This window comes from Conger conger, chromosome 1 (genome assembly GCF_963514075.1).
Source record: "Conger conger chromosome 1, fConCon1.1, whole genome shotgun sequence".
Taxonomy (NCBI): domain Eukaryota; kingdom Metazoa; phylum Chordata; class Actinopteri; order Anguilliformes; family Congridae; genus Conger; species Conger conger.
In genome coordinates, this window is record NC_083760.1 from 44,688,259 (window position 1) to 44,712,754 (window position 24,496).

At 44.5% G+C, this 24,496-nt stretch overlaps 1 protein-coding gene across 1 annotated transcript in view; it reads left to right on the forward strand.

Annotated features, from left to right (window-relative positions):
• Positions 1-24,496, forward strand: part of kiaa0586 (KIAA0586 ortholog) — a 207,302-nt gene that overhangs the window by 150,776 nt on the left and 32,030 nt on the right. Inside the window, exons 31-32 of the mRNA XM_061232042.1 lie at positions 3,154-3,257; positions 6,039-6,126. Coding sequence (XP_061088026.1) covers positions 3,154-3,257; positions 6,039-6,126 — 192 coding nt within the window. The remainder of the gene's footprint in view (positions 1-3,153; positions 3,258-6,038; positions 6,127-24,496) is intronic.

The following is a 24,496-nucleotide window of genomic DNA, read 5'->3' on the forward strand; positions in this document are numbered from 1 at the left end:
TGCTATCATCTTCAGGGAAATGATAAATAATGAAATGTAAATTAAGCTTGAATTTGACCACAAAGCCTTTGTGGAATTTTTCAAAAAAGGTTCTGAAAATGTTGCGTAGCAGGGATAAATTCTGTTTGGAAGTCTATGGAGCTGACCCCAAGGCAACATCGAGCAGTGATTGGTCTGCACTTGTTGTGTCCATCTGAACCCTGCACTGTAGGTTTAGGAGTCCTTGCTTTTGCAGTCAGACTCTTGCTGGTTGCAGTCTGCTTTGAGCTCAGAGCAGGGGTGGGGTGGGGTGTAAGTCGGGGCTCAGGCTGTTTCTACTGCTCCAGCTCTCCCACGTTGCCATGGGAACCGACCAGGCTGGATTCTGCATCATGTCTGGCAGGAGTGCGGGGGGCTGGGTCTCTACCCAGCATCCTCTCCTCCTCAAGGTCTGGAAATAAGGAAGAATCAGAGAAAGCAGGGAAACTCAAGCCTGCTACTGCCTTTGTGCATTCCAGTTTGTGTCCTGTTCGCCAGGCACTGCTGAACTCCTTCATTGTTATATGTTATTATTATTATTATTATTACAAAAGTATAATAAAACCATTGAAGATTTGCTGTGGACAAGTGCATGTATTCAGGAGTTCCTTCCTCAGCTACTGCTCTTCTGGCACTCTGAGCTGACCTGTTAAAAACTGAGCTGGAGAGTGGTGATTGTCAGTGTGTCAATCAGTGTGTCAGGCCTTAAAAATATGGTGTGTCACATTTGGACGGGAGGATCAAATAATCCTCTATACAGCCAATAGCCTGTTTCTAGAGTTGGTGATTAACTAGAGGTAGGGCAACATCCAGCCTCAGACTTCGTCTCATGTAAGGATGCATGAACGTAAAAGCACTCTGAGAATGGAACATACTTCTGAAGAAGACCTTAATTTTCCACTAACCGATGATTTGTTTATACCTCTCCAGAGTGCCTGAAAGTGCTTAGACAGCGTTTCTTTGTAATGAATCCTCTTCAGACAGGCAGAGAACTCCACTCTTCCTGTGTGCGCCTAAACCAATATTTACCCTGTGCTCCCGCACTCAAATCCCGCCCCCCTCCGCGCCGTTGCTGGGAGACCGGAGCTGCCGGAGTCGGAAAGCCGCAGGCACACACGGGCCGGCGCTGGGGGCGTTTTATGGCTGGGACTGGAGTTTAATGGCAGCTTTGTTTCTTTAGATCCAATGCCGTGCTTTACTTTTGGAGACAAGTGAGCCTGTGTTTGTGTGTCTGTGTGTGTGTGCGCGTGCGTGGACCGCCTCTGTAAAATGTGGTTGTGACTCTTACCCCGAATACCACTTCCTGTTCCAAATCAAAATTCATACAATGTTTATTTAACCACAAAGTTCAGCTTAATTTCCTGTGGCAACCTGGTAAAGAGCAGGCAATCACTTGTAGAGCAAGTAATCATTAGGAAGTTTGTGATTAGAGTTTTGCCTGGGCGCAAGGGTCACTTGCAGAATCTGTGCTGTCCCAGTTACCTGAAAGATGACAACATCAGGATCTTTGGACTAGAAGCAGCACCCCCGCTACACCACCGAGGCCGCTTTCTGCTGCAACCTGCCTTTCCCACAAGATGTTTCTGCCGAGGACAGCCTAGGCCCATCCCTGTGGATGCAGCTCATCTGCCCTGAGGCTGCAGAGGGGCTGAGCTGCATTGATAATGCATCACTGAACAGTTCCAGTCATTCAGCACTGTTCTGTCTCCCACCCCGGGAACACTGGGGATTTGTACGCGCGTTCCAGAGGCTCAGCCGGAGAAGGGAAGCGTATCTCGCGGCACAGAGCTCTCCAGCGCTGCAGGATGTTTGCACCTGGCACCCCGCGGATCCCAGCCCGGGCAGCCACAGACGCGCACTGTTCATCGCTGGGCCGGTTTAAATGAGAGCATTGATCAGGTCGCCTGTTTTGACCCTGTGGAGTTACTACTGACTTTCTGTAGCTAAGTCACAGGATTATGCCAGTGGAACAAATCGAATGCTGTTTACCTCCCCTCCTTAATGCGTGTCCCAGCCCTGGTCTGTTCTGGCGTGTTTCCTACACTGTCCGTCAAAGTGATGTATCATGCCACTGATCAGAGTTGCAGTTCTAGGGGGAGATCTAATGCGTCAGCTGGAAGTGAAGGCACACGGAGGCCTGATGGTCTGAACAAGACAGAGGTTTAGAAACCTGCTCCATTGAAAGCCTGTGATTTGAGTCCCAGAACGAACGCGGTTCCGACGTTAGCTTGTTTGTTGCCAGCTTAGTCACACACCAGAGGGTGCTGTTTGTATGTTTTCCTAGGGGACCAAATAATTGACCCCTTATGAAGATATGGGTTCCACTAGGGGGGTTTGGCCTGAGTTATCTGAGCATTCCTACAGCGCTGAACTGAAATCGCTGTCAGTTACACAATTTTACGGCCAAATGTCTTCTTCTGTGGTTGTTCACACTTCTGGCACATAAATGCTGAGTTAGACAGATGATTTTCCACTGTCATTGTGTTGATTTAAGGCGGCACGGATGGTGCAGTGGGTAGCACTGCTGCCTCACAGCAAGGAGGTCCTGGGTTCGAATCCCCGTCGGCCGGGGCCTCTCTGTGCGGAGTTTGCATGTTCTCCCCGTGTCTGCGTGGGTTTCCTCCGGGTACTCCGGTTTCCTTCCACGGTCCAAAGACATGCAGGTTAGGCTGATTGGAGAGTCTGTGTGAGTGAATGCTGTGTGCGCCCTGCGATGGACTGGCGACCTGTCCAGGGTGTATTCCTGCCTTTCGCCCAATGTATGTTGGGATAGGCTCCAGCCCCCTTGCGACCCTGTTCAGGATAAGCGGGTTAAGATAATGGATGGATGGATGGATTGTGTTGATTTATGGTACCATTGACTCCTCCAATTAAATGGTCTACTCAACATTTGAGTGCAAGTATTTAAGCCAGGAGCCATGAACCCTGCTCCAAAATGCTGAAGCTAAGCGGGTGTGGGCTTGGTTAGTACTTGGATGAGAGATCTCCTGGGAAAACTAAATTGTATCTGAATACATGTGTTATATGCATATGACTTTCACTGTTGACGGTGAAGCAGGCAGATAAGCTGCTTGTTTTCGATACTGCATTGTGAGGTGTGTTCTTTTTAAAATTGTGGTATGTTTTCACGGACAGGAATGATGCTTGACAATGTCCAGGCCAGTGAGAATCCAGTCAACCTGATGGAGCTGGAGGCATCGCCACACACCCAACCTGTGGCCTGCGACGTTGAAGAACAGGTGAGCATGCCAGTGCTCAGGAATGTCATTATATGGGGTTAATGGGGTTTTTTCACTGGGCACTGCTGTCAGTGCAACTGGGCAGTGTTTTCCCTGCCCCTCGGCTCTTGTCACTTTAATGCCTGACCAGCATGTTCCATTCCAACCTGGAAATGCTAGAACATGGCTGCCATGGTCTGTGTGTGCTGACACTGATAAAGGAGAGCTACTTGTGTCCCATTTCTACACATACTAATTGCTGCACTGGACAGCCTTTCTCTTTGGTGGTTTCTCTTTGTGTTTCATTTTCAGTAACCAGGATGGCCAAGTGGCCTCTCTGCTTCAGTGTTCACACACATGGAGCAGTCATTAGCTGGTATTCTGAGAGGAATGAGATGTTACCATTAGCCTGTTAGCAGATGGAGGAATACAGTGTATTGGGTATTCACTGTAGCGGAGATGAATGAAAGAATTGTGATGAATGTTAGCATTGGCCTGTTTGAGGACGTGTTGGACAGTAGTGTTAGCCTGTTAGTGGAGGAATAAGAACAGTGTGTTGAATGTTAGTCATAACCTGTCAGGAGAGGAATGAGAACAGTGTTTGTTACTGTTCACCTGTTGAAAACACTGTGTTGGGCATTGGCATTAGCCTGTTGAGAACAGTGTGTAGGACATTAGCATTAGCCTGTTGAGAACAGTGAGTTCGTCATTAGCATTAGCCTGTTGAGAACAGTGTGTTGGACATTAGCATTAGCCTGTTGAGAACAGTGTGTTGGACATTAGCATTAGCCTGTTGAGAACAATGTGTTGGACATTAGCATTAGCCTGTTGAGAACAATGTGTTGGACATTAGCATTAGCCTATTGAGAATAGTGAGTTCGTCATTAGCATTAGCCTGTTGAGAACAGTGTGTTGGACATTAGCATTAGCCTTTTGAGAACAGTGTGTTGGACATTAGCATTAGCCTGTTGAGAACAGTGTGTTGGACATTAGCATTAGCCTGTTGAGAACAGTGTGTTGGACATTAGCATTAGCCTATTGGGAACAGTGAGTTCGTCATTAGCATTAGCCTGTTGAGAACAATGTGTTGGACATTAGCATTAGCCTGTTGAGAACAGTGTGTTGGACATTAGCATTAGCCTGTTGAGAACAATGTGTTGGACATTAGCATTAGCCTGTTGAGAACAGTGTGTTGGACATTAGCTTTAGCCTTTTGAGAAGTGTGTTGGACATTAGCATTAGCCTGTTGAGAACAGTGTGTTGGACATTAGCATTAGCCTATTGAGAACAGTGTGTTGGACATTAGCATTAGCCTATTGAGAACAGTGAGTTCTTCATTAGCATTAGCCTGTTGAGAACAGTGTGTTGGACAAGGATAGGGATATCAGAAAGGAGGGGCAGGGGAAATCAGGAGGGAGGACTAAGGTAGAGTTTGAAAAGGTGGGTTTTGAGTCTGCGTCGAAATAGGGGGAGGGATTCTGCTGTTCTGACAGTAGTAGGCAAGTCATTCCACCACTGAAGAACCAGAACGGAAAACAGGCGTGAACGTGCAGCTCGACCGCCAGGTGCACGTAGAGAGGGAACCGTAAGGCGACCAGAGCTGGCAGACCGGAGTGGTCTAGCTGGGGAGTAGGGAGTGATCAGGGATTGTATGTAAGGTGGGGCAGTCCCCTTAGCAGCCTACACTGCTAGGGCCTTGAATCGGATGCGTGCGGCAATAGGAAGCCAGTGGAGGCCAATGAGAAGTGGGGTGACATGAGCCGACCTGGGCTGACTGGTGATCAGGCGGGCTGCAGCATTCTGGACCAGCTGGAGGGGCTTGATGGCACACGCTGGGAGACCGGCTAGGAGGGAGTTGCAGTAATCCAGGCGGGAAATGACGAGTGCCTGGACTAGGAGCTGGGTGGCTTTCTCAGTCAGGAGATGACGGATACGGCGTATATTATACAGAAAGAACCTGCAGGTTCTGGCAGTGGAGGATACTTGCAGAGCCAGGGTGAGGCAGTTATCAAGAGTCACCCCAAGATTCTTTGCCGTACGGGAGGAGGAAACTACAAAGTCCTCAACAGTCAATGAGAGGTCGATTGACGAAGAGGATTTAGCAGGGATGTAGAGAAGCTCAGTTTTGGCAAGGTTGAGCTTCAGGTGATGGGAAGTCATCCACGCAGAGATATCAGCCAAGCTGGCAGAGATCCGTGTGGTGATTTGGGTGTTGGGGGGGAAGGAAATGAAGAGTTGGGTGTCATCAGCGTAGGAATGATAAGAAAAGCCGTGGGAAGAGATAACAGAACCAAGAGACATGGTGTATAGCGAGAAGAGGAGAGGCCCAAGAACCGAGCCCTGCGGGACTCCAGTTCGTAGGGGTTGAGGGTCGGAGACTGAGCCCCTCCAAGTCACCTGGTAGGAGCGACCAGAGAGGTAGGAGGAAAACCAAGCGAGTGCAGAACCTGTGACACCCATCCCAGACAGCGATGAGAGCAGAATCTCATGGTTGACTGTATCGAAGGTGGCCGACAGGTCGAGGAAGAGGAGAGGGATTTTGCTTTAGCAGAGTGGAGTGCCTCAGTGACCGCGAGCAGGGCGGTTTCAATGGAGTGGCCACTCTTGAAGCCAGACTGGTTGGGGTCATGGAGATTGTTCTGGAGAAGATAAGTGGACAGTTGGGAGCAGACCGCCCGTTCCAGATTTTAGCAAGAACTAGCCTTTTGAGAACACTGTGTTGGACATTAGTTGAGAACAGAGTGCTGTTTGCAAGTGACCCATGTGTATGCTGATGCTTTATCATTCTCCTGCTCTCACTAGCCCTCTGACTCAACAGTTCCTGCCCATGGACCTGTTCCAATCCTGGTCAGGCAATATCAGGAGAGACCCAGAGACACCGATGAGCCAGGTACACTTATCTGTGTGCGCACACATGCACACACACACACACACACACACACACACATACGTGCACATACACACACAGTATACACTGATATGCATGCTCACTATACACTAATATGCAACACACACACACACACACACACACACACACACACACACACACACACACAATACACTCATATGGAAACATGCCTCAAAATGCCTGGCAATGTGTGCATTTGACCCATTCAGACCAATTCAGGTCACCCTTTCTACACTGCCACCAGGGGGCAGTGTCTCTGCAAGACAGAAATCTGTCTGTGGTCTTTTTTGTCTGGATCGGTGTGTGGAACTGTAGTCCCATGTTGTCAATGTGGTGCAGTTGTCATCTGCACTCATGCCATAGAGAGGGAGAGAGACAGAGATAGATTACACAGGACATGGTGCAGTATGATAGGGCCACATGCGATACACTTTAGATTCAGACGGAAAGCGAGGCGAGTGTGTGTGTCTCCTGCCTCATTGCATGTGCGTATTTGTTTTTGTGTGTGTGCGTGAGGTTTGCACTCATTGAGGTTCCATTACCCCAGACAAGCTCAGTGAAGCATAGAAAAGTATTTGAGCCCAAAACAATTACATATTTCATCCAGGTCTGCTTTTTATGGTACTGAGGCTGGCACATGATCAATTACTGAATATAATACACATTGTTACTTGAATAGTTTTATTCTACTTTTTTCACATTCATATTTTAAATTTTTGCATTTGCTAGTCACCCTGGATATGTCCATCTACGGTAGTATGCTGGCTCTGATGATCATATGTTTAATGTGTATCTGAGTGATGCTCACAGAAACCTGCTAGACTGGGATTAGATGTGTAATTTCAGTCCCAAGGTGGCCTACATTACTGTAATGTTTATTGTCTTACAGATTTTTGTTCTATATTCATTCAAATTGGATGTAAACCTCCAAAGAAATGTCCAGTGTTGTTTATAAAGCTTCCACTTTTGGACTGATTACGAGCCCTTTAATTTCATATATGGATATTTCTTGTCCTTAAAAACATGGTAATTCTCCATACAAAATTGAATTTAGTCCAGGACCAAGCTTAATCTGTGTCTGTGAATCCAGCCCAATATAGCACAAAAATGAGCATTTCTTCCAACAAATAGTTAGCAAGGAATTTCAAATTACCTTTACAAGGGCTTGTTTGGGATATTTTGCTGACCATGTTAACTGGAATGTTGGCAGCCATTTTGTTTCATGGCTCATGTGAACAGCTCCTTTGGAATATGACAAGGACCGTTACCCTGCATTGCACTGCATAGCATACAGTCAGCAGTGGAGGGGTGAGGTGACATCAGACCATATGGGGGAGAGGAGCTGGAAGGCCTCAGGTGTGGAGGCGAGATTTAAGTGGTTTAACGGACCAATCAGCACACGTTTATTTTTCGCCTCTGACTGCACCAGGAACATTTCAGTTTAAATGAGTGACACAGCTGAGTCCACATCTGGTGAACTCAGACCATCGCTCAGTTTTTCTCATTCAGGATTTTTGACTGGAGGCCATAGAACATCTTTCAGCTGTCACACTGGGGCTGATTATAGTGCCTATGAACGCGGTTGGATGTGGAAAGTGGATTCATGTAGTGCCTTGCTTTATGGCATAGCTGTTTTAATTTCAAAGCACTTTGTGTGTCACCACACTGCTCAGAGGGTCTTTATTAATTTCTTGCACCAGTGAGACAGAAGAGAGCAGACATCCTTCTGCATTTGATTATTTTCCTTTTGTGCATGCATGTGTGTGTGCATGTGTGTGCATGTGTGTGCATGTGTGTGCGTGTGTGAGTGTGTGAGTGTGAGTGTGTGTGTGTGTGGTGTGTGTGTGTGCGTATGTGTGCGTGTGTGTGCTTGTGTGTGCGTGTGTGTGTGTGCGTGTGTGTGCGTGTGCGTGCGTGCGTGTGCGTGCGTGCGTGTGCGTGCGTGTGTGTATATGTTCCTACTTCAGGGAAGTACAGTCATGCCCAAATGAATACAGGCAACTGTTGAGCCCTTTGTAAAAGAAGAGGCTGGTAGTAAGATCTTTTTCTACTCTATTATTAGGTGTCTGTTGTGGCTTCCACATTTGAGAAAAAAAAAAAAACTGAAATTGCATTGCTTAGCAACAGCAGAGGTATCCTTAATGATGGCAGAGGTGTTCTTAGCATGGTTAGCTCCACCTTTAAAAAAAATCTGTATTGGAATTGTTGGTGAAAAACATACAAAGGCCGTGGTTTTATTCTGTAGGAAATAGTGTGGGTTGTGCTCCTCTGAATGGGTTTCTTGGGGGGTTTTCCCCATGTTCGGGTCCCATTTGAAAGCAGCAGTTCACTAATGGGACCCCCATTTAAATGGCAGCATTGTTGAGTATTGTCCATTTGTGCTGAACATTGAAGCATTATTGGGACCTGTTGCCAAGAACCAAAGGCCTTTTCCATTCCATCACCAGGTCAGGGAGTCACACTTTCCCCTCATAGGCAGACCAGCAGACCCTGTACACTCCCTCAGAGAGACCAGCAGACCCTGTACACCCCCTCAGAGAGACCAGCAGACCCATGGGCAGCACCTGTCCTCCTACCCCTATCTGAGCCCTGCCCCATGCATTCACCACTACTGCCCCCCTTGTCCCTGCCCTGGTTCTGTCCTTTGCCCCCCTCGCCCCTGCTCTGGTTCTGCTCGCAGGCAGGACTCCCAGAGCGTGGCTCTCAAATGAAAGGAGGATCTGTAGCTGCAGTGTGCGCACGGTTTGAAATGCATTGCCCATTGTCCTGTGTGTCATTTCTGTGGCAGAGCAGGATGGGGGTTCTTTGTCTCCATTATGCAGGGGGGCCAAAGCTCCGAATCAACAGGCAGCATTGTGGCTTCTTTTTCTGCTCAATGCAAAGACGCCACTATAGGCAAAAAAAATAAAAAAATAAAAAATCTTTCTGGAATTACTGTATTGAACTATCCCATGTATTGTTGGCCAAATGGTGCTTTTAACGGCACAGTAGCATTGACAAAGTGAGAGGGGAAGAAGGTTTCGGTGTCGACAGCTGTTTGGAAGGGTGGGATTCAGAAAATTGCATGAATTTATATGCAAAGGCACTAGAACCCTTTTCTACCCATCCCTACATGAATATTTAATATGCAGCTGGCCACCCTCAAAGCTGAATTAATGCAGACTGTTCCACCTGTGAAATCTTCCAGAAAATAGTTTTAGACGGTGACATTTTGGCACAATTTGAAGAGGTAAGGTTGTCTAGTTGCACCTTGTTTAACACAGGTCCTGTTGGAGCAGACGGACACTCAGCCTGTGTCAGCACAGGCTGAACCCTGTGTCCCTGTGCTCCTCCTCCCACACCTTCACTAAAGAGGAGGTCCTGGCTGCTAGCGAGCAGGGTTGGGTTCACAGCCTTAGCTGAGATATTAGTTCACTGTCACCAATGTTGATGGTGCAGTATTAAGAGTGAGGAACATAGCAACCTAACAATATTTATTCCAAAATCATGGCTTTCAGTTTTCAGTTGCGGGAATGCTTCATTCCTATCCCTCTCTCTCTCCCTCTCCCTCCCTCCCCCCTCTCTCCTTCTCTCCCCCTACTCTCCTGCCCCCCCTCTCTCTCCCTCCCCCTACTCTCCTGCCCCCCCTCTCTCTCCCTCCCTTCCCCTTTCCCTCCTCTCTCCCTCTCCCTCTCTCTCCTTCTCTCCTGTTCCTCCCCTCTCTCTCTCTCCCTCCCTCCCTCCCTCCATCCCTCCATCTCTCTCTCTCTCCCTTCCTCCCTCGCCCACGCGCATACAGTCGAATAAACAGATTGAGCTGTGGCTTTGGATGTTTTCCACTTTCAGATCGCCTGTTGTGGACTCTCTCCACCTTGTCCTCATATGGTCTGCGTTCTGGGATGTGGGGGTCAGTTAATTACCAAATACCATCACAGCAGTGCTCCAGGAAAACTTAACGTGCTGCTGGTAGTTTTTAACCGTTAAGTAGGATGGCCACAAGGTAATATGCTTATAATATGTACAAAGCAGCAATTTGGGAGTTATGACTAATAGGCATGGCAGAATTACTAATGTCAGGCAAAATATGACATACATTTTTTACAGATACAGTTTTGCAGTGTGACCTCATAGTGAAGGAACTTACCACCAAGGCATGTTGAAAGATGTTGTACATTGCACTTAGTGCAGAGTTTAAAATTAGATTCATATCCTTATCCTTTCATATTCATATCCTTACATCACAGCAAATGCATTCTACACTCTATAACATGCACATTAATGCAGGATACATCAATTAATCTCACAAATTTAATGTGACAGTTGGTGGACAAAAGCTCTGCACAGAGTGTGATACAGGATTTGTGGTCCATACTAATGTGACACATGGGCTTGTTGGAAATGAAGCATACTTTATAAATGTCTGAAAGTATATTGCCTCCTGTTCTAATATCCAAACTTGCCAATATACTGTACAGTGCTATAAATTAGGCTCTTTAAAAGAAGGCTCTTAACCAATGTGCCTAGTGGTGAGTACATTTCATTGAAAGCATTGATTTACACTGTGATGTGCCAAACAGGAATAATACCTGTTTACTTTAGTTTTGTGACCCGGTGCCCATCTATCGCTTTGTCCATTGGAGTGATATTGGTAAGCTGAAATGCACAAGGAATATACATTTCTTGTTTAAAACGTCCTTTGAATTTGTAATGTTCTGCTTTTATACACAGGACAACTGTTCTCTACTGACAGTCTCTCTCACTAAGGCAAACAAACCGAATGTTTTCAGATGCTGTATATATAGTCGAGTAAAAATATGAGGCTGCTCTTGGGAAGGGGCTCATTTTGACCAGTAGCGAGGACTGCTTATTTGTCTAGCTGGACCTGGATGTGTGCTTTTTCTCTGGGGTGAAAGAGCGACACGTTAAGTGCATTCTTTCAAGAAGAACTCTTGGCAGACCCATAGCCGAGATTTAATAAGCTCTCACTGCATAAATAAACACATCAGATGCTGTGCGTTGCAGTACGTCTTGTCTCTTCTTCCTGCCAACTTTGAATGCTACAAATAGGGTTGCCTGCCCTCCAGCAAAAACGGCAAAGGGGAAAGTTGCATCCTCTGATTAGAAAAGCTCCATTTATGTGAGCATTCTGGAAATGAAAGTCAAATGAAAGTTAATGCACAATGTTTGAATCAGCTGAAGTACACTCGCTACAAGAACTGCCTTATGGAACTATTTCGGTTTGCACAGTCCCAGAAAAGTTTCAGCAACCCTCGTCGTTTTTATTTGAAAATGTTTGTCCTGTTACCATGGAGACGGAAGTGAATTAACGCCGATGTATCTGGACAGTATTGGACACAGGAAGGCAAACATAACATTAAAACACTGAAAAGAACCCTAACGTTATCGACCCCGGCTCTATCTGCTCTCGTTTTCCTCCAGCTGAATCGGTGAGACCTGGCTGGCATCGCCGGCAGGGCTGTTGCCTGCTGTCACATTAACACAGCACATCGGCGTCCAGCGGGGGAAATCTCTCCCGCAAATTCCTCCAGCAATTATGCTGCCACTTCATCGGTCCCCCGGAAGGGCCCCTGCTCTGTTTGCGAGGGCCCAATTACAGCGGGAGCTGGAGCGTATGTTGATCAGCCATGTCGACAGAGCTGGGTCCTCAGGGAGCGCCGCGTAGACTGCGTTCTGAGCGGGAGTTCCTCAGCTTCTTTTTTTAAGCGCAGCGGAAGCAGAGCAACAATAATCACTTTCATGAAAAAGTGAAAGCAAAGCAGGGTCTCTCCTGACCCCCGTGCCCCCTAACCCCTCCCCTTGCCGCCTCTGAGGCCTGAGACAGTTTTGAAATAACACAATATGTCAACAAGGCTGCCTTCCTCACTGTCTGAGCCGGGCTGTCTGTCTCTGTTGTTGTCTGGGTTCTCCGTCTCTTCATGTCTGGGTTGTACATCTGTGTTTCTGGGTGCCTGGGTTCTCTGTATGTGTGCTGGGTTCCCTGTGTCTGGGTTCTCTGTATGTGTGCTGGGTTCTGTCTATGTGTGTTCCTGGGTTCTCTGTATATCTGTGCCTGGGTTCTCTGTATGTCTACCTGGGTTCTCTATCACTGTGTGGGTTTGCTGTGTTATCTGTTTATGTTTGCCTGCATTCTTTGTCTCTGAATATGTGGATTTTGCTGAGTGCCTGTGTTCTTTGTCTCTGAGTATCTGGGTTCTCTGGGCGCTTGTGTTCTTTTGTCTCTGAGTATCTGGGTTCTCTGGGTGCCTGTGTTCTTTGTCTCTGAGTCTCTGAGTGTCTGGGTTCTCTGGGTGCCCGTGTTCTTTGTCTGAGTGTCTGGGTTCTCCGAGTGTCTGGGCTGCTGCCTGAGGTTCAGCGGAAGGGTATGTGGGTGGGAAGCATGTGCTGTTATAGGCAGTATTGTCTTCCTTCGTCTGACCGTATATCCTCCCCGTGCTCATCAGCACACAGGGGGCCACCGGGCACGGCTCCCAGCCTGACTCACACTCACGGGCCTCACATCCCGGTCATGCACCAAACCCCTGCTTATGAAAGCTGACCCGTCCTGTTTCACTGTGTGGGAATAATGCTAGCTGAACTCCTCTACGTAGAGCCTCACACTTGAATGCTTCAGAGTTGGACAAGATCAGATCACAGACATACAAGGAAACTGTCTACGTGTGTATGTGTTGCACATAGGTTTCTATCTATACAGTATTTATTTTATGTATCACTTAAAAGTTACTCATTTCTATATTATGTGATAGGAAAAACACACAATATAATTATTGAATATTCTTTGTCTTCCTTTCCCATAATAGCTAAATAAAACAGTTATCAAACTGTGTATGTAGCCATTCAGCATGCTAACTATTGGAAACGAGGCAGATATCTGTTGGATGTTTGTTCAGTGTCAAGCCAGAGATGCTCTTTGACTCCTATTAGTGGGTCTGCTGCTGTAAAACAGGCTTTTTTGAGCTATGGAAAACTGTGGAAAAGTCCAACTACTAATATTGCATAAGGACCAATACTGGCTGTATAGCTGAAATATGGTAAATATCTGGTGTCAAAGCAGACATCTCTGTTCACCCTAGAGCTCAGATCCACTGTTTCGTAGTCTGCTGCAGAAACCAGGGTTGGTGTGCGGGGGTCATCAATGACAGTGTTAGCTCGTATGTACCTATACCACCTTCCGCCCGCCCTCCAACCTTTGTGTGTATGTGCCTGTTTGTGCCTTTCTTTCTTTGTGCTGTTTGTGCAAGCTTCTGAGCCAAGAGTCCTGTTCCTGCGTAGTGTTCTCGTCCCAAATCTGTCCCTTTGCCTGTTTCTCTGGGGTCTGTGTGTATATGTGTGCATACTCATACTCGTGTGTGTGTGTGTGTGTGTGTGTGGTGTGTGTGTGTGCTTTCATGTACAAATATATGAGCTTTTCATGTACAAATATATGAAATCTAATTTCATATATAAGCATCTGTTTGTAATTATAGACCCATGCAGGGAGTGTTCTGTCCCCTTGGTATGCCAAGCTGCAGTTATGGAGCAGCTCCGGGGGGATTTCTCTGTTTTGCGCTTCAAGGTGTGCCGCTCTCCAGCAAACGGTTAACCTTGGAGACAGGATGAGCACTGCAAGGCAGGAGTTTGATCTCTGTGGTAACTAGGCAACACAAAATAATATTCTCCTTGTGTTCCAAATGTATGATGGCAATAGCAGCACAGTTCCCAACTCAAAAGCTTGTTTCTTCAAACATGTCAAAACATTCAGCCTGACCCCAGCGAGTCTGTAAGCATGTCTTTATATGAGATTATCCCTTGATATTAAATTAATTGCAAGCTAGGCGCAAGCTAACTTTCGAAACTGCCGTATTTGGCATAAACCCCAAAAACATCCCGTGAGAGGGACACGGCTGTTCACTTAATGCATACCACAGTGAACCATCTGACCGTGAGTCATCATGAAGACTCTTTTCAGCCCTCTTTTCTCAGTAGATTTACCTTGACCTCCCTTTTAAAAAGTTTGAGAAATGGTGGTTCATCCTATTAAAGCTGACTTATTGTCAACCCATGGTTTTCTATAGCCCTTTTCAAACTTGCATCCTGTTTTCAGTCTATTTTGCATCATATGTGAACAGAAGCAGGATTTTTTTCTGTATAGGAGACGTATGTGTTAATGTGGAAAACCTCTACCTAACCCAGATAATTGAACCCAGTAATGTTGCTGGTCCCATGTGTGAAAGGGATATGGGCCGGTTTACAGACGTGTGCCCCTTATCAGACCTCCAAAGAAGAACAGACTGTGTTTAGAGTGTTGACAGGGAGTTGGCAAGAGGGAGATTGCCCCATTTTTGCCAAATCAGTGGAATGTTCCCAAAACTGAGGAGTTGAATTTGTGTAAATGTTCTTTATACATTCAGTGAGCAATTTATTAGATTGACCTGTACACCAGCTTTATTTAATCAGCCAATCATGTGGCTGCAACTAAATGGATAAAAGCATGCAGACGTGGTCAAGAGGTTCAGCTGGTATTCAGACCAAATGGGGGAAGAAATGTGATCTAAGTGACTTTCACCGTGGAATGATTGTTAAACCACCAGACAGGGTGGTTTAAGTATCTGAGAAACTGCTGATTAAACAAAAAACATCCAGTGAGCAGCAGTTCTGCAGGTGAAACGTGTTGTTAATGAGAGAGGTCAGAGGAGAAGGGCCAGACTGGTCAAAGCTGAAGCTGACAAGAAGGTGACAGTAACACAAATAACCATGCATTATAGTTGCAGTGGTATGCAGAAGAGTATCTCTGAACACACAACTATCAAACCTCTAAGTGGATAGGCTACAGCAGCGGAAGACCAAAAAGTCTAAAAGAGTTAGACCCCCCACCCACAGGTGCTGTATAGTTGGCTGTGACATCTGCCGGTGAGATTGTGCGGACACAATATCATCGCACAGGAGTGACTGCACTAGCAGCCTGCAAAGGGTACTCCACCAGCTGAGCAAGTACACCCCTCGGAGAGAGACAGAGGAGAGGTGGCTGTTACGGTCTGAATTCAAATATTAAAATAAAAGTAGTAGTATTCCTATTTGTCTTTTTGAGGGTTATTGTAATATAGTCATAGTAATTGTTACATTAGAATTAGTGCCTTTGATTCAGGGGTTATATCCTTTAAAATAACTGGTTGGTTTCCTATGTTTGAGTCTCATGTGAAGTTTCCACTGTAGGAAATGCGTCATCAGCTTTATAAATCTACCACCATCAGTCCTGGCAACCCTTCCTTGGAGACCCTTTATTGGTCTACTGATTTATTGGAAAGCTTATTTATAATTAAGCTTATTTATACAGGATATTTCCAAAGAGTTTGGCAATATGAGATACAATTATCATATTATTCCCTGCCTTTTAAAATGTACTTATTTTCTTTTGAATTAAATCAGTAAGGATCAGCAGTTACATTTCAGCTTTTTTTTTTTTTTTTTTGTTATTTGTGGGTGCTTAAAATATTTACTTTCTGGATTTGTCAATTATCGCCTATATTTTCTGGGCCTGTGGTGTCTGAAGGCCTACAGTGAAGCTACTCCCATGAGTGGCATTGCTGGTAATTGCATTAGCAGGTAGCAGCAGCAAATAAAAAAATAGCTGATGCTGGGTTATTTTACCTTCTGCAGAACTGCTTCTAGGTCAAAACTTTCTCTGTTTCTTAAAATGATGCTTTGCAGGCCCACTTAGATGATACTGATCCTGGTCTTTATCTTCCAGCATGCAGACTGTTTAAATTCAAATATGCTTTATTTGCATGATCACACATTGGCATAGTATTGGCAAAGTATTCATTTACATGCAAATCATTTAGTTGATTACATGCAAATCAGCTAAAGCAAACTGCCCCGATTTGCCCAGTGTAAAGCAAACTGCCCTCGAGTATACTAACACATAGAGCACCATGCACCAGGAGATTGTGAAAACATTGCAAGCAGAGATCAGTGTTTTCCCTGTCTTTTTGAACAAATTACATGTTCATGGTGTGCGTAAACAACATCAAAGTCATATATATTCTGAAATTGCTGAAAGAAATTAGATTTCATATATTTGTACATGAAAAACTCATATATTTGTACATGAAAGCACACACACACACCACACACACACACACACACACACACAAGTATGAGTATGCACACATATACACACAGACCCAAGAGAAACAGGCAAAGGGACAGATTTGGGACGAGAACACTACGCAGGAACAGGACTCTTGGCTCAGAAGCTTGCACAAGACATAAATGGTTAACTTCATCCTGCTAAAGACGATGATTAGATTAATTCTTTACTTCTTAACAGAATTCCCTTCCCCACTATAACCAGAAAATCAAGAAACTGTGATTGGCGTAATCCTACTGTATGTTGATGTTGCGCACAATTCAGGTTAAATGTTAAATAGTTCAATTTTGGATGTCTAAAAAAATATATTATTGTTTGTATTTTATTGGCCAGTCCTGCTTTTATGTGCTGCGAAGGATATTTTCAATACTCACCCGTTGGCTTTACAGTGGCTGGTTTAGTAGTATTAGGGGGTTTATGGTCTAAAGAAAGAATGTACATTCCAAAACATCTTGTACAGCACTGTTGCTTCCAGTGGCTATACTGTGCATATGAGAAGATTAATTTCGTATGTCTAAGGTTGCATTTACCATCGAACATAGTACAATAGAACAACTAGAAATAAGATGAAATGTAATTTTCATCTTAAACTGTAAATATCTACCATATCGTTCAATATTCACATAAACTGTCTGGGCCAGTCAAGAACTTACATTACTACTGAAGAGATATAACTAAGCTGAAGAAAGTGAACGTGTGACCACAGAGTGTGTTTGATTGAACACTTGTGCTTTCTGCCTATCAGGATACTGCTGTTGTGTGCATTTTCTCAAAGGGAGAGGCATGTGATGGGACATTTCTGCAGTCTTGTGGCAGGACAATTCTGCATTGAGCCCCTGCATTGACTGATGTCAATTGTGTCAATTAAGGGGCCATGTAACCATCAGTTACATGAATAAACAAAGAGAACGGGAGAGTCACAGGGCCCTAATCAGGTGATCCTCTGCGGGACTTGAGTTGCAGAGTCAGTTCAAAATCAATCACTTTGTAATAGAGGTGTTTTTTTTTTTTAAACTTTAAAATCTAAAATAGTGATTATTTCTGACGGAGTGCCCCCCTCTGTCTCACCAAGCCTGTCATCAACACTGGAAGTTATCTGTACTGTGACTATGGCGGTGAGTCTGCTTAACCCCATTGAATGTAGTTCTGGCTAAAAGCCTGCGCTCTCTGCTCATGTTTTTCTACTTATCAGGACGGGAACTCACAAAATGCTGCAGGCTTTTGTATTTTTTGTCTCGTCATGACCATGTAATAAGATGTGCACACTGACACTCCCATAGGAAAAAAGTAGCCTATTAAGTTTACTGCTGAACACTAGAAGCTGGAGCACAGAAAGTAGCACGATTGAGTGGCACCCGTGGCTGTTATTTTTAAATAGTTGATCTGGTTGGTTCAAAGGGTTGTGCGGCCGAACAGGGCCCCCGAATACAGACAGACAGTCCAGCTGCGCTCATGTGTCTCCACAGCGAACAGCTGCTGGAGTTATTCACCAGAGGATCTGTTCGGCTTCGGCACCAGGCATTCCACATGGCTTGACCAGGATCATTTTATTGTGCCTGTCGAGTGTTTCGGTTTTTGAAGTTCCTGACAGAAGCTCCTCAGCAGATAGTTTCACTTCATCCTGGCCAGCTGGCTGAGCAAGCGCCACTAACGGTATAACTGAAGTCTGAAGACTTTTATGATGAGAAAAGTGACATTTACTGTTAATTGCCGATTCCGGTGCTGTCTAAATCCCTGGAACAGCTGGTATTTATTGTTGCATGCAGTCTGTCAAAGCCTGAACTGGACACTGGCATGTGTAATTCTAGAAAATGAGAGAGGCCGTTTTTACTCCGCATGGTCTCCGGCTGTTGAAATAATTGCATATTGTGTTAACTACTGATGTTCCTCACTGAAGATCTCTTCCCTGGGTTATTTTTCCTACCTGAAATGTACTCTAATAATTTTATTTGGCATAGAAAATCTGCGCCTAGTGATGAGTATTAGAAGCCACAAGTGCCTGTGGAATTATGGGTGGTGAACTGGAATAACCTTGGAAGATTTTTATTGAATTCTCCGTACTTCAAACAGTGCGGTTCCCTCATGCATGTTAACGCGGGGAGATAGTGTTCCTCACGCACAGATGGCTCGGTGGCGTCGCTGAAACCTGACTCCCTGTCTTGGAGCGGGCCGTCCGCAGCGATATCCTTCACCTCCTCACCTCTGTCTGAGACAGGACTCTTCCCCATGCCCGCGGCTTTGATCAGCAGACCCCACAGATCCCAAGCCTACCGCGCCCTCCTCGCCTCCTCTTACAAGAGTCTGCTGGGAAAAGGTCCGCACAGCATGCCAGACATGACAATCAGCCTATTAGGAAGTTTATGAAAGTCACTGGTACAAGTTTGGATAGAGAGTTGGGAGAGTGATTCATTGGTAACACAAAGCTGGCAGATACTGAGTTGGGGCAGTGAGTGATTCCTCGGTAAAACAAACATTGTGGATAGTGATTTGGGATAGTGATTCTCTGGTAACAGAAAGACGGTCAATAAGGGGGTTGGGACCATCAAGATGCAGTGGGCTCCAGAATTATTGGTACCCTTAATAAAAATAAAGAAAAAAGGCTGCATATACTAAACAACACAGATAATAATCTAAATGTTATGTTCAAACATGGGAGAACTACACCGATAAATATAAACATAAACTTACATCAGCTGCCTTTTCATCATTACAAGCCCATGCCCCTTTCACCCATTTTATCAATTGGGCTTGTCCCCTGTTGAACTTCGAAGGCCTTAATTCTCTCTCATTGAATAATATTAGGTTAAATATAGAATAAGATATATCTAGGCTAATGTATTATCGGGAGCTAGTGAAATGGCAGCATGAGCCAGAGTTGTTTGAAACATGTTATGATCGAACATTTCGCTATTGCAGAATACCGGGACATACCCAACCTGGCTAACGCCCCCAAAACATGTGTATGTAGAACTGGTCCAATAGACTTCCGTAATTAAACAAATGCTTGCCTGTTATCCGTGTGTTGGTGTAACAATTCCGTAATATCCCCAGGCTTGGTTTACCTCCTCTCCTTCCAAACGCTAGCTCAGGGAAGACTTTTGGCGTAATAATTATTTTAAAGAACTTTGTGATTAATTTCAAGAAATGTCTGGGCAGCTGTGTTGACAGCGATTTCTGCCGGGTGGATTACGACCATATTTTCTGTTATTTCAATTTACAGATCGGCTTCGACAGGATATATATGACGGAAAACTGCAGTGGAGACTGAAAACTTTAATCCAATAAAAGAGATGCAGTGTCTTTTCTTTTTTCTTTTTACCAATACGCAAAGTGCAAAAAAGGGAGACAGTAACTGTTATCTGCGAGCCAGACATGGCAAACTGCTTGCCAGTGTTGGTTGCGTTAATAGACAAATGATATTCTAAATCAGAAATTAGTTGAAGGGACACATTGGGTAACTAATTGTAAATTAAAGTTTTTCTAAACACTTGTTTGTTCACTGTGCAATGTATTCAGGACGTTTCGGTTTTGTTTATTTTTTTATTTTTTATTTTTTTAATGGAAGTGCAACGTTGTTTAGGAACCCTGCCCTTCGGGTCAGAACCATAGCACTAATCTAATCTAATCTAATCTCAAGAGGTAAAGTTGCCTTTCATGGCAATCATGCAACAGTATGACACATTCCTTACTGATGTACAGCTACTGCAGGCGATTAAAATAAATAAAATACGATAATTCTGCGAACATCACGGATAAGGATCACCCCGTTTCCCTCGGGGATACCACACTCGCGCCATCACCCAGTGCAAGGAACCTCGGCGTGGTGATGGACAGCAGACTGTCCCTTTCCGAGAACATTGCGGCGGTGACCCGGTCATGCAGGTTCTTCCTATACAACATACGGAGAATCCGCCCCTTTCTCACCCCCTACTCGACCCAGCTCCTGGTCCAAGCGATGGTTCTGTCCCGCCTGTACTACTGCAATTCCCTCTTGGCTGGCCTCCCAGCGTCCGCCATCAGACCCCTCCAACTTATCCAGAATGCAGCAGCTCGCCTGGTCTTCAATCTTCCCAAATACTCACACGTCACCCCCCTGCTTACTTCCCTCCACTGGCTGCCTGTCATGGCTCGCATCAAATTCAAAACATTGGTGCTAGCCTTCCAAGCAGTTAAGGGGTCTTCCTCAGCTTACCTACAAAAAATCATCAGACCCTACACCCCTGCCAGACCTCTTCGTTCAGCCTCCACAGGCCGCTTGGCACCTCCCCCTCTCCGAACCTCCACCTCACGCTCCCGACTACTGTCTGTTCTGGCTCCACGGTGGTGGAATGAACTCCCCGTTGAGGTCAGAACTGTAGAATCTCTCCCCACCTTCAAGCAGCACCTCTCCCCATCCCTCCCTTCCTCCCTGTGATCCTTAATTGTTGTCTTTGTGATTTACGTAGTGTTTCGGTATTTTTAGTTGGCTAGGTAAGCAGTATTTGGATAGTTAAGTTTGGTCACTTTTGCTTTGTTGTTTGTTTATTTGTTGTTTAAAAAAATAAAAAAATAAATAATAATGATCCAATTACTTGTACAGCACTTGTATTCTGAAAAATGTCATTAATCGTAAAGGGTACTCGTCTCATCTGAGTATTCGGATCACACCTGCGATCTACCTATAAATAAGCTTTTGAACAAAGACGACCATGCCTCGACATTTCTGCCGAAATGTCCTGGCATGTTGCTGAATTATTTATGCCACTTATTTTAAATGGTATCCCGGGACCACTGGCAGCACTCATAGCAGTCATAATTCCAATGACATCTAGGTGCTTAGCTTTGTTAATTGTTCTCAGTAAGGGCTGTCTTTGTGGCACCCTTCCAAAGAGTTTGTTGGTATGGCTGTACCATTTTATGGTTCTTTTTGAGACTTGGATGACCCCTACATTTTTTAAACTGTGATCCTTGGGTTCTTTATGGCCTCCCTCGCCATTCGTTGGGACAATGTGCACTTGGGTCCTCTTTCTGGAAAGTTTGCAATCATTCCAGATGCTAAATTTTTTTTAATATTTATTATTGTGGTATGTTTATCTGTTTATGTATTTTTTTGTACTCATACCAGACTTTTGATGGTCAATTAGCATCTGTATCTTCTGAATTGACAGTTGTTTGGCTTTTCCCATGCTGATGGATGACAAGGGGACTTTCATTCTTTTTACCTGATTTTTATGGTTGATGGTTGGCATTTTAGCGCCTTTATCCAAAGATGCTTCTCATTCACCCATTCATACACACGCTCACACACCGACAGCGATTGGCTGCCATGCAAGGCGCTGACTAGCTCATCAGGAGCATTTGGGGGTTTGGTGTCTTGCTCAAGGACACTTGGACACAGCCTGGGCGGGGGATCGAACCGGCAACTGGCAACCCTCCGACTGCCAGACGACTGCTCTTACTGCCTGAGCCATGTCGCCCGTTTATACTCTAGTAAAACAGGTAATGATGGAACGACACAATATAGTTAATTTGGGCTTAGGTTAATTAATTTCACTTTGTTTGATTTTTATTTACAATGATTGTTAGGGGTGCCAATAATTTTGACACCTATGTTTTTATGAAGAAAAAAAAGGAAATTGCTAAAAAGAAACTTTGAAACTTGAGGAAATGTATTGAAGTATCAGTATTATCTGTGTTGTTCATGATATGCAGCCTTTTTTCTTGATTTTTTTATTAAGAGTGCTTATAATTCTGGAGCCCACTGTATATAATGAGAAATCATGTGTGTACTGTAAATGGAGATTTCTTAGCAATGTGACTGCCGCCTGCTCTGACACACTGAGGCTTATTTTCAGGCAGTATTTATGTATGTAGACAGTTGGACCCAGTTATCTGGCATTGAAAACGGAGAGCTAACCATAACTGGAGACCATTGCCTGTATTCTCTGTGATATGATGTCCTCAGTCTGACCTGTCAGGCTGCCACTGCGTTCTGTAGAATTGGCCCAGCTGATGTCATTGCTCTGGCTGCAGTGCATGGCTGGATTTAGTAGCAGGCTCAACGTGCAGTCAAAACAGCTTTCACTTAAGCAAATTAAAGTAATGCTGCCTGCTGTTCCAGTAAATCAGATGCAATTTTAACTCTTTGCAGTATGTTTGGTATCTAGCATAACTTTAGAAACAAAGCTTTATTATGAACAAAACCTCTTTCTCAGTCAGTGGCCAATCTGCTGAAGGGTGGAGCACGACCACCCTTATTTCGACAGACCACAGATACTTGTGTGTGTGTGTTTGTCTGTCTGTCTGTCTGTCTGTCTGTCTGTGTGTGTGTGTCTGTACCTGTGTGTGTGTGCATGTGTGCATGTGTGTGTGCATGTGCGTGTACGTGTGCGTGTGCGTGTGTACATGTGTCTGTCTGTGTCTATCTGTCAGTCATTCAGCCAGTCATAGGCAGGGTCTTCCTCTGTTGTGACTGGCCCTGTACATGGGGCTTCTCTTAATCCACAGCAGTGTGGGGATCTATCCTACAACCTGACTCATTCTGTACATACACCATACACACGTGGACAAAATTGTTGGTACCCCTCTGTTAATGAAAGAAAAACCCACAATGGTCACTAATAACTTGAAACTGACAAAAGTAATAATAAAAAAATTAAAAAAAAATTACTGAAAATTAACCAATGAAAATCAGACATTGCTTTTGAATTGCTTTTGAATTAACTTACAGTTAGTACTCTACATAAATATTATTTGCCCAATCGGAATTATGGAGGCTGCAATACTAACATGAGTATTAGTCACTAACAGCCCTTATGTTAGTGTCCGGTTTTGTAAAGCATTTATACGTACAATGTTCTATGAGCACAAATTTCCTATCTGTAATGAAGCAATGCTCAAAGTTTTCCATAAGTAATGTAGCATTCGATAGTGCAACAGGAAAAATGTGAAAAGAAAATATTAGAACTATGTTTTTGAAGCTAGCGTTGGCACATCTTCAGACTTCACCAGCGATGGCTAGTTTTCTTGTCTGCAGCAGTAGCCACACTCACACATGGAGCACAAAACATTGCATATTAACTTTGTCAACAATGCAACGGCCTGTCTTCTTCACACAACTAAGGACAATCCGGCATTTTACTGGGTTGATAGCATTCACACATGATGGTGCCAATAACTGCCGTCTGAACAAACAGCTGTCAGATACTCTTCACATTTGTCTGTACGCATAACCGATGATAAGGCAGATTGGGATGTTTTTCTTTGTTTGAGAAAACAATGACGTACTCGATGATTGATGTATTTAGGGCACCAGTCGGAGGCCATATACACACCCAGAACCTCCAGTTAACTCCAGCCTCACTCGCAATTACACACGTCAGGGCAAATTGATGCTAATCGTCTGTCCGACAACAACAATGTGTGTGAGCCCGCCTTATTTCTGAATGCTTAACAATAGGTGAAATAACAAGTGGATAAGTGAATAGTATATCTGGATTACAAAACATTAAGTAACAGAGCTGGAGCAGAGGGAGTAAATGAAAAGGCTTTATTTAAATAGAAAATACAGTATATGCATGTATTAGGCCACAGGGAGGATATATTTTGAGTATTTTATATATTCAGTGCCATGATGAAAATGTCATCAAAATGTTTACATGGTCCTAAAATACAAATGACAAATACAATACAATTACTCCAAAGTAAATTTTATATTTTACCTAGGGATGGGAAAAGAAGTATATGGATCATGATTGTGTGCTATTCAACGTATAGTCACTTGGGCAACTTTGTAGGAAGTTACAGTAGGATTTATGAGAATTAAGGATATATGATAATTGATATACAGGTCTGTTATTTTACATCACTATCCATCTGTTGTTTGACAGAGTCGACCAGGGGTAGGCAACCCTGTTCCTGGAGTGCCAGTGATATTTCTGGTTTTTGGTCCATCTGAACAGAGCCATAGCTATGAGTTTGATGGATGATTAAAAGTCTGAGCCTGAATATTTGAAATTGATTCTGAATTCAAATTCTGTACTTGATTGATTGCCTGGTGCAATTGTGCCAACCAAGAGGAACAGAATGTGGTATGCATACACCAGACAAGTATTTGAGTCCAAATCAATTACGTATTTGACCACGGTCTGCCTCCAGCACATGGTCACCTGCATTCATTTTGCCTGCTGAAATTAATCCAGTTATGTAGTTACAGGTTTGCATGGACAAAAACCCAGGCCTACCCCT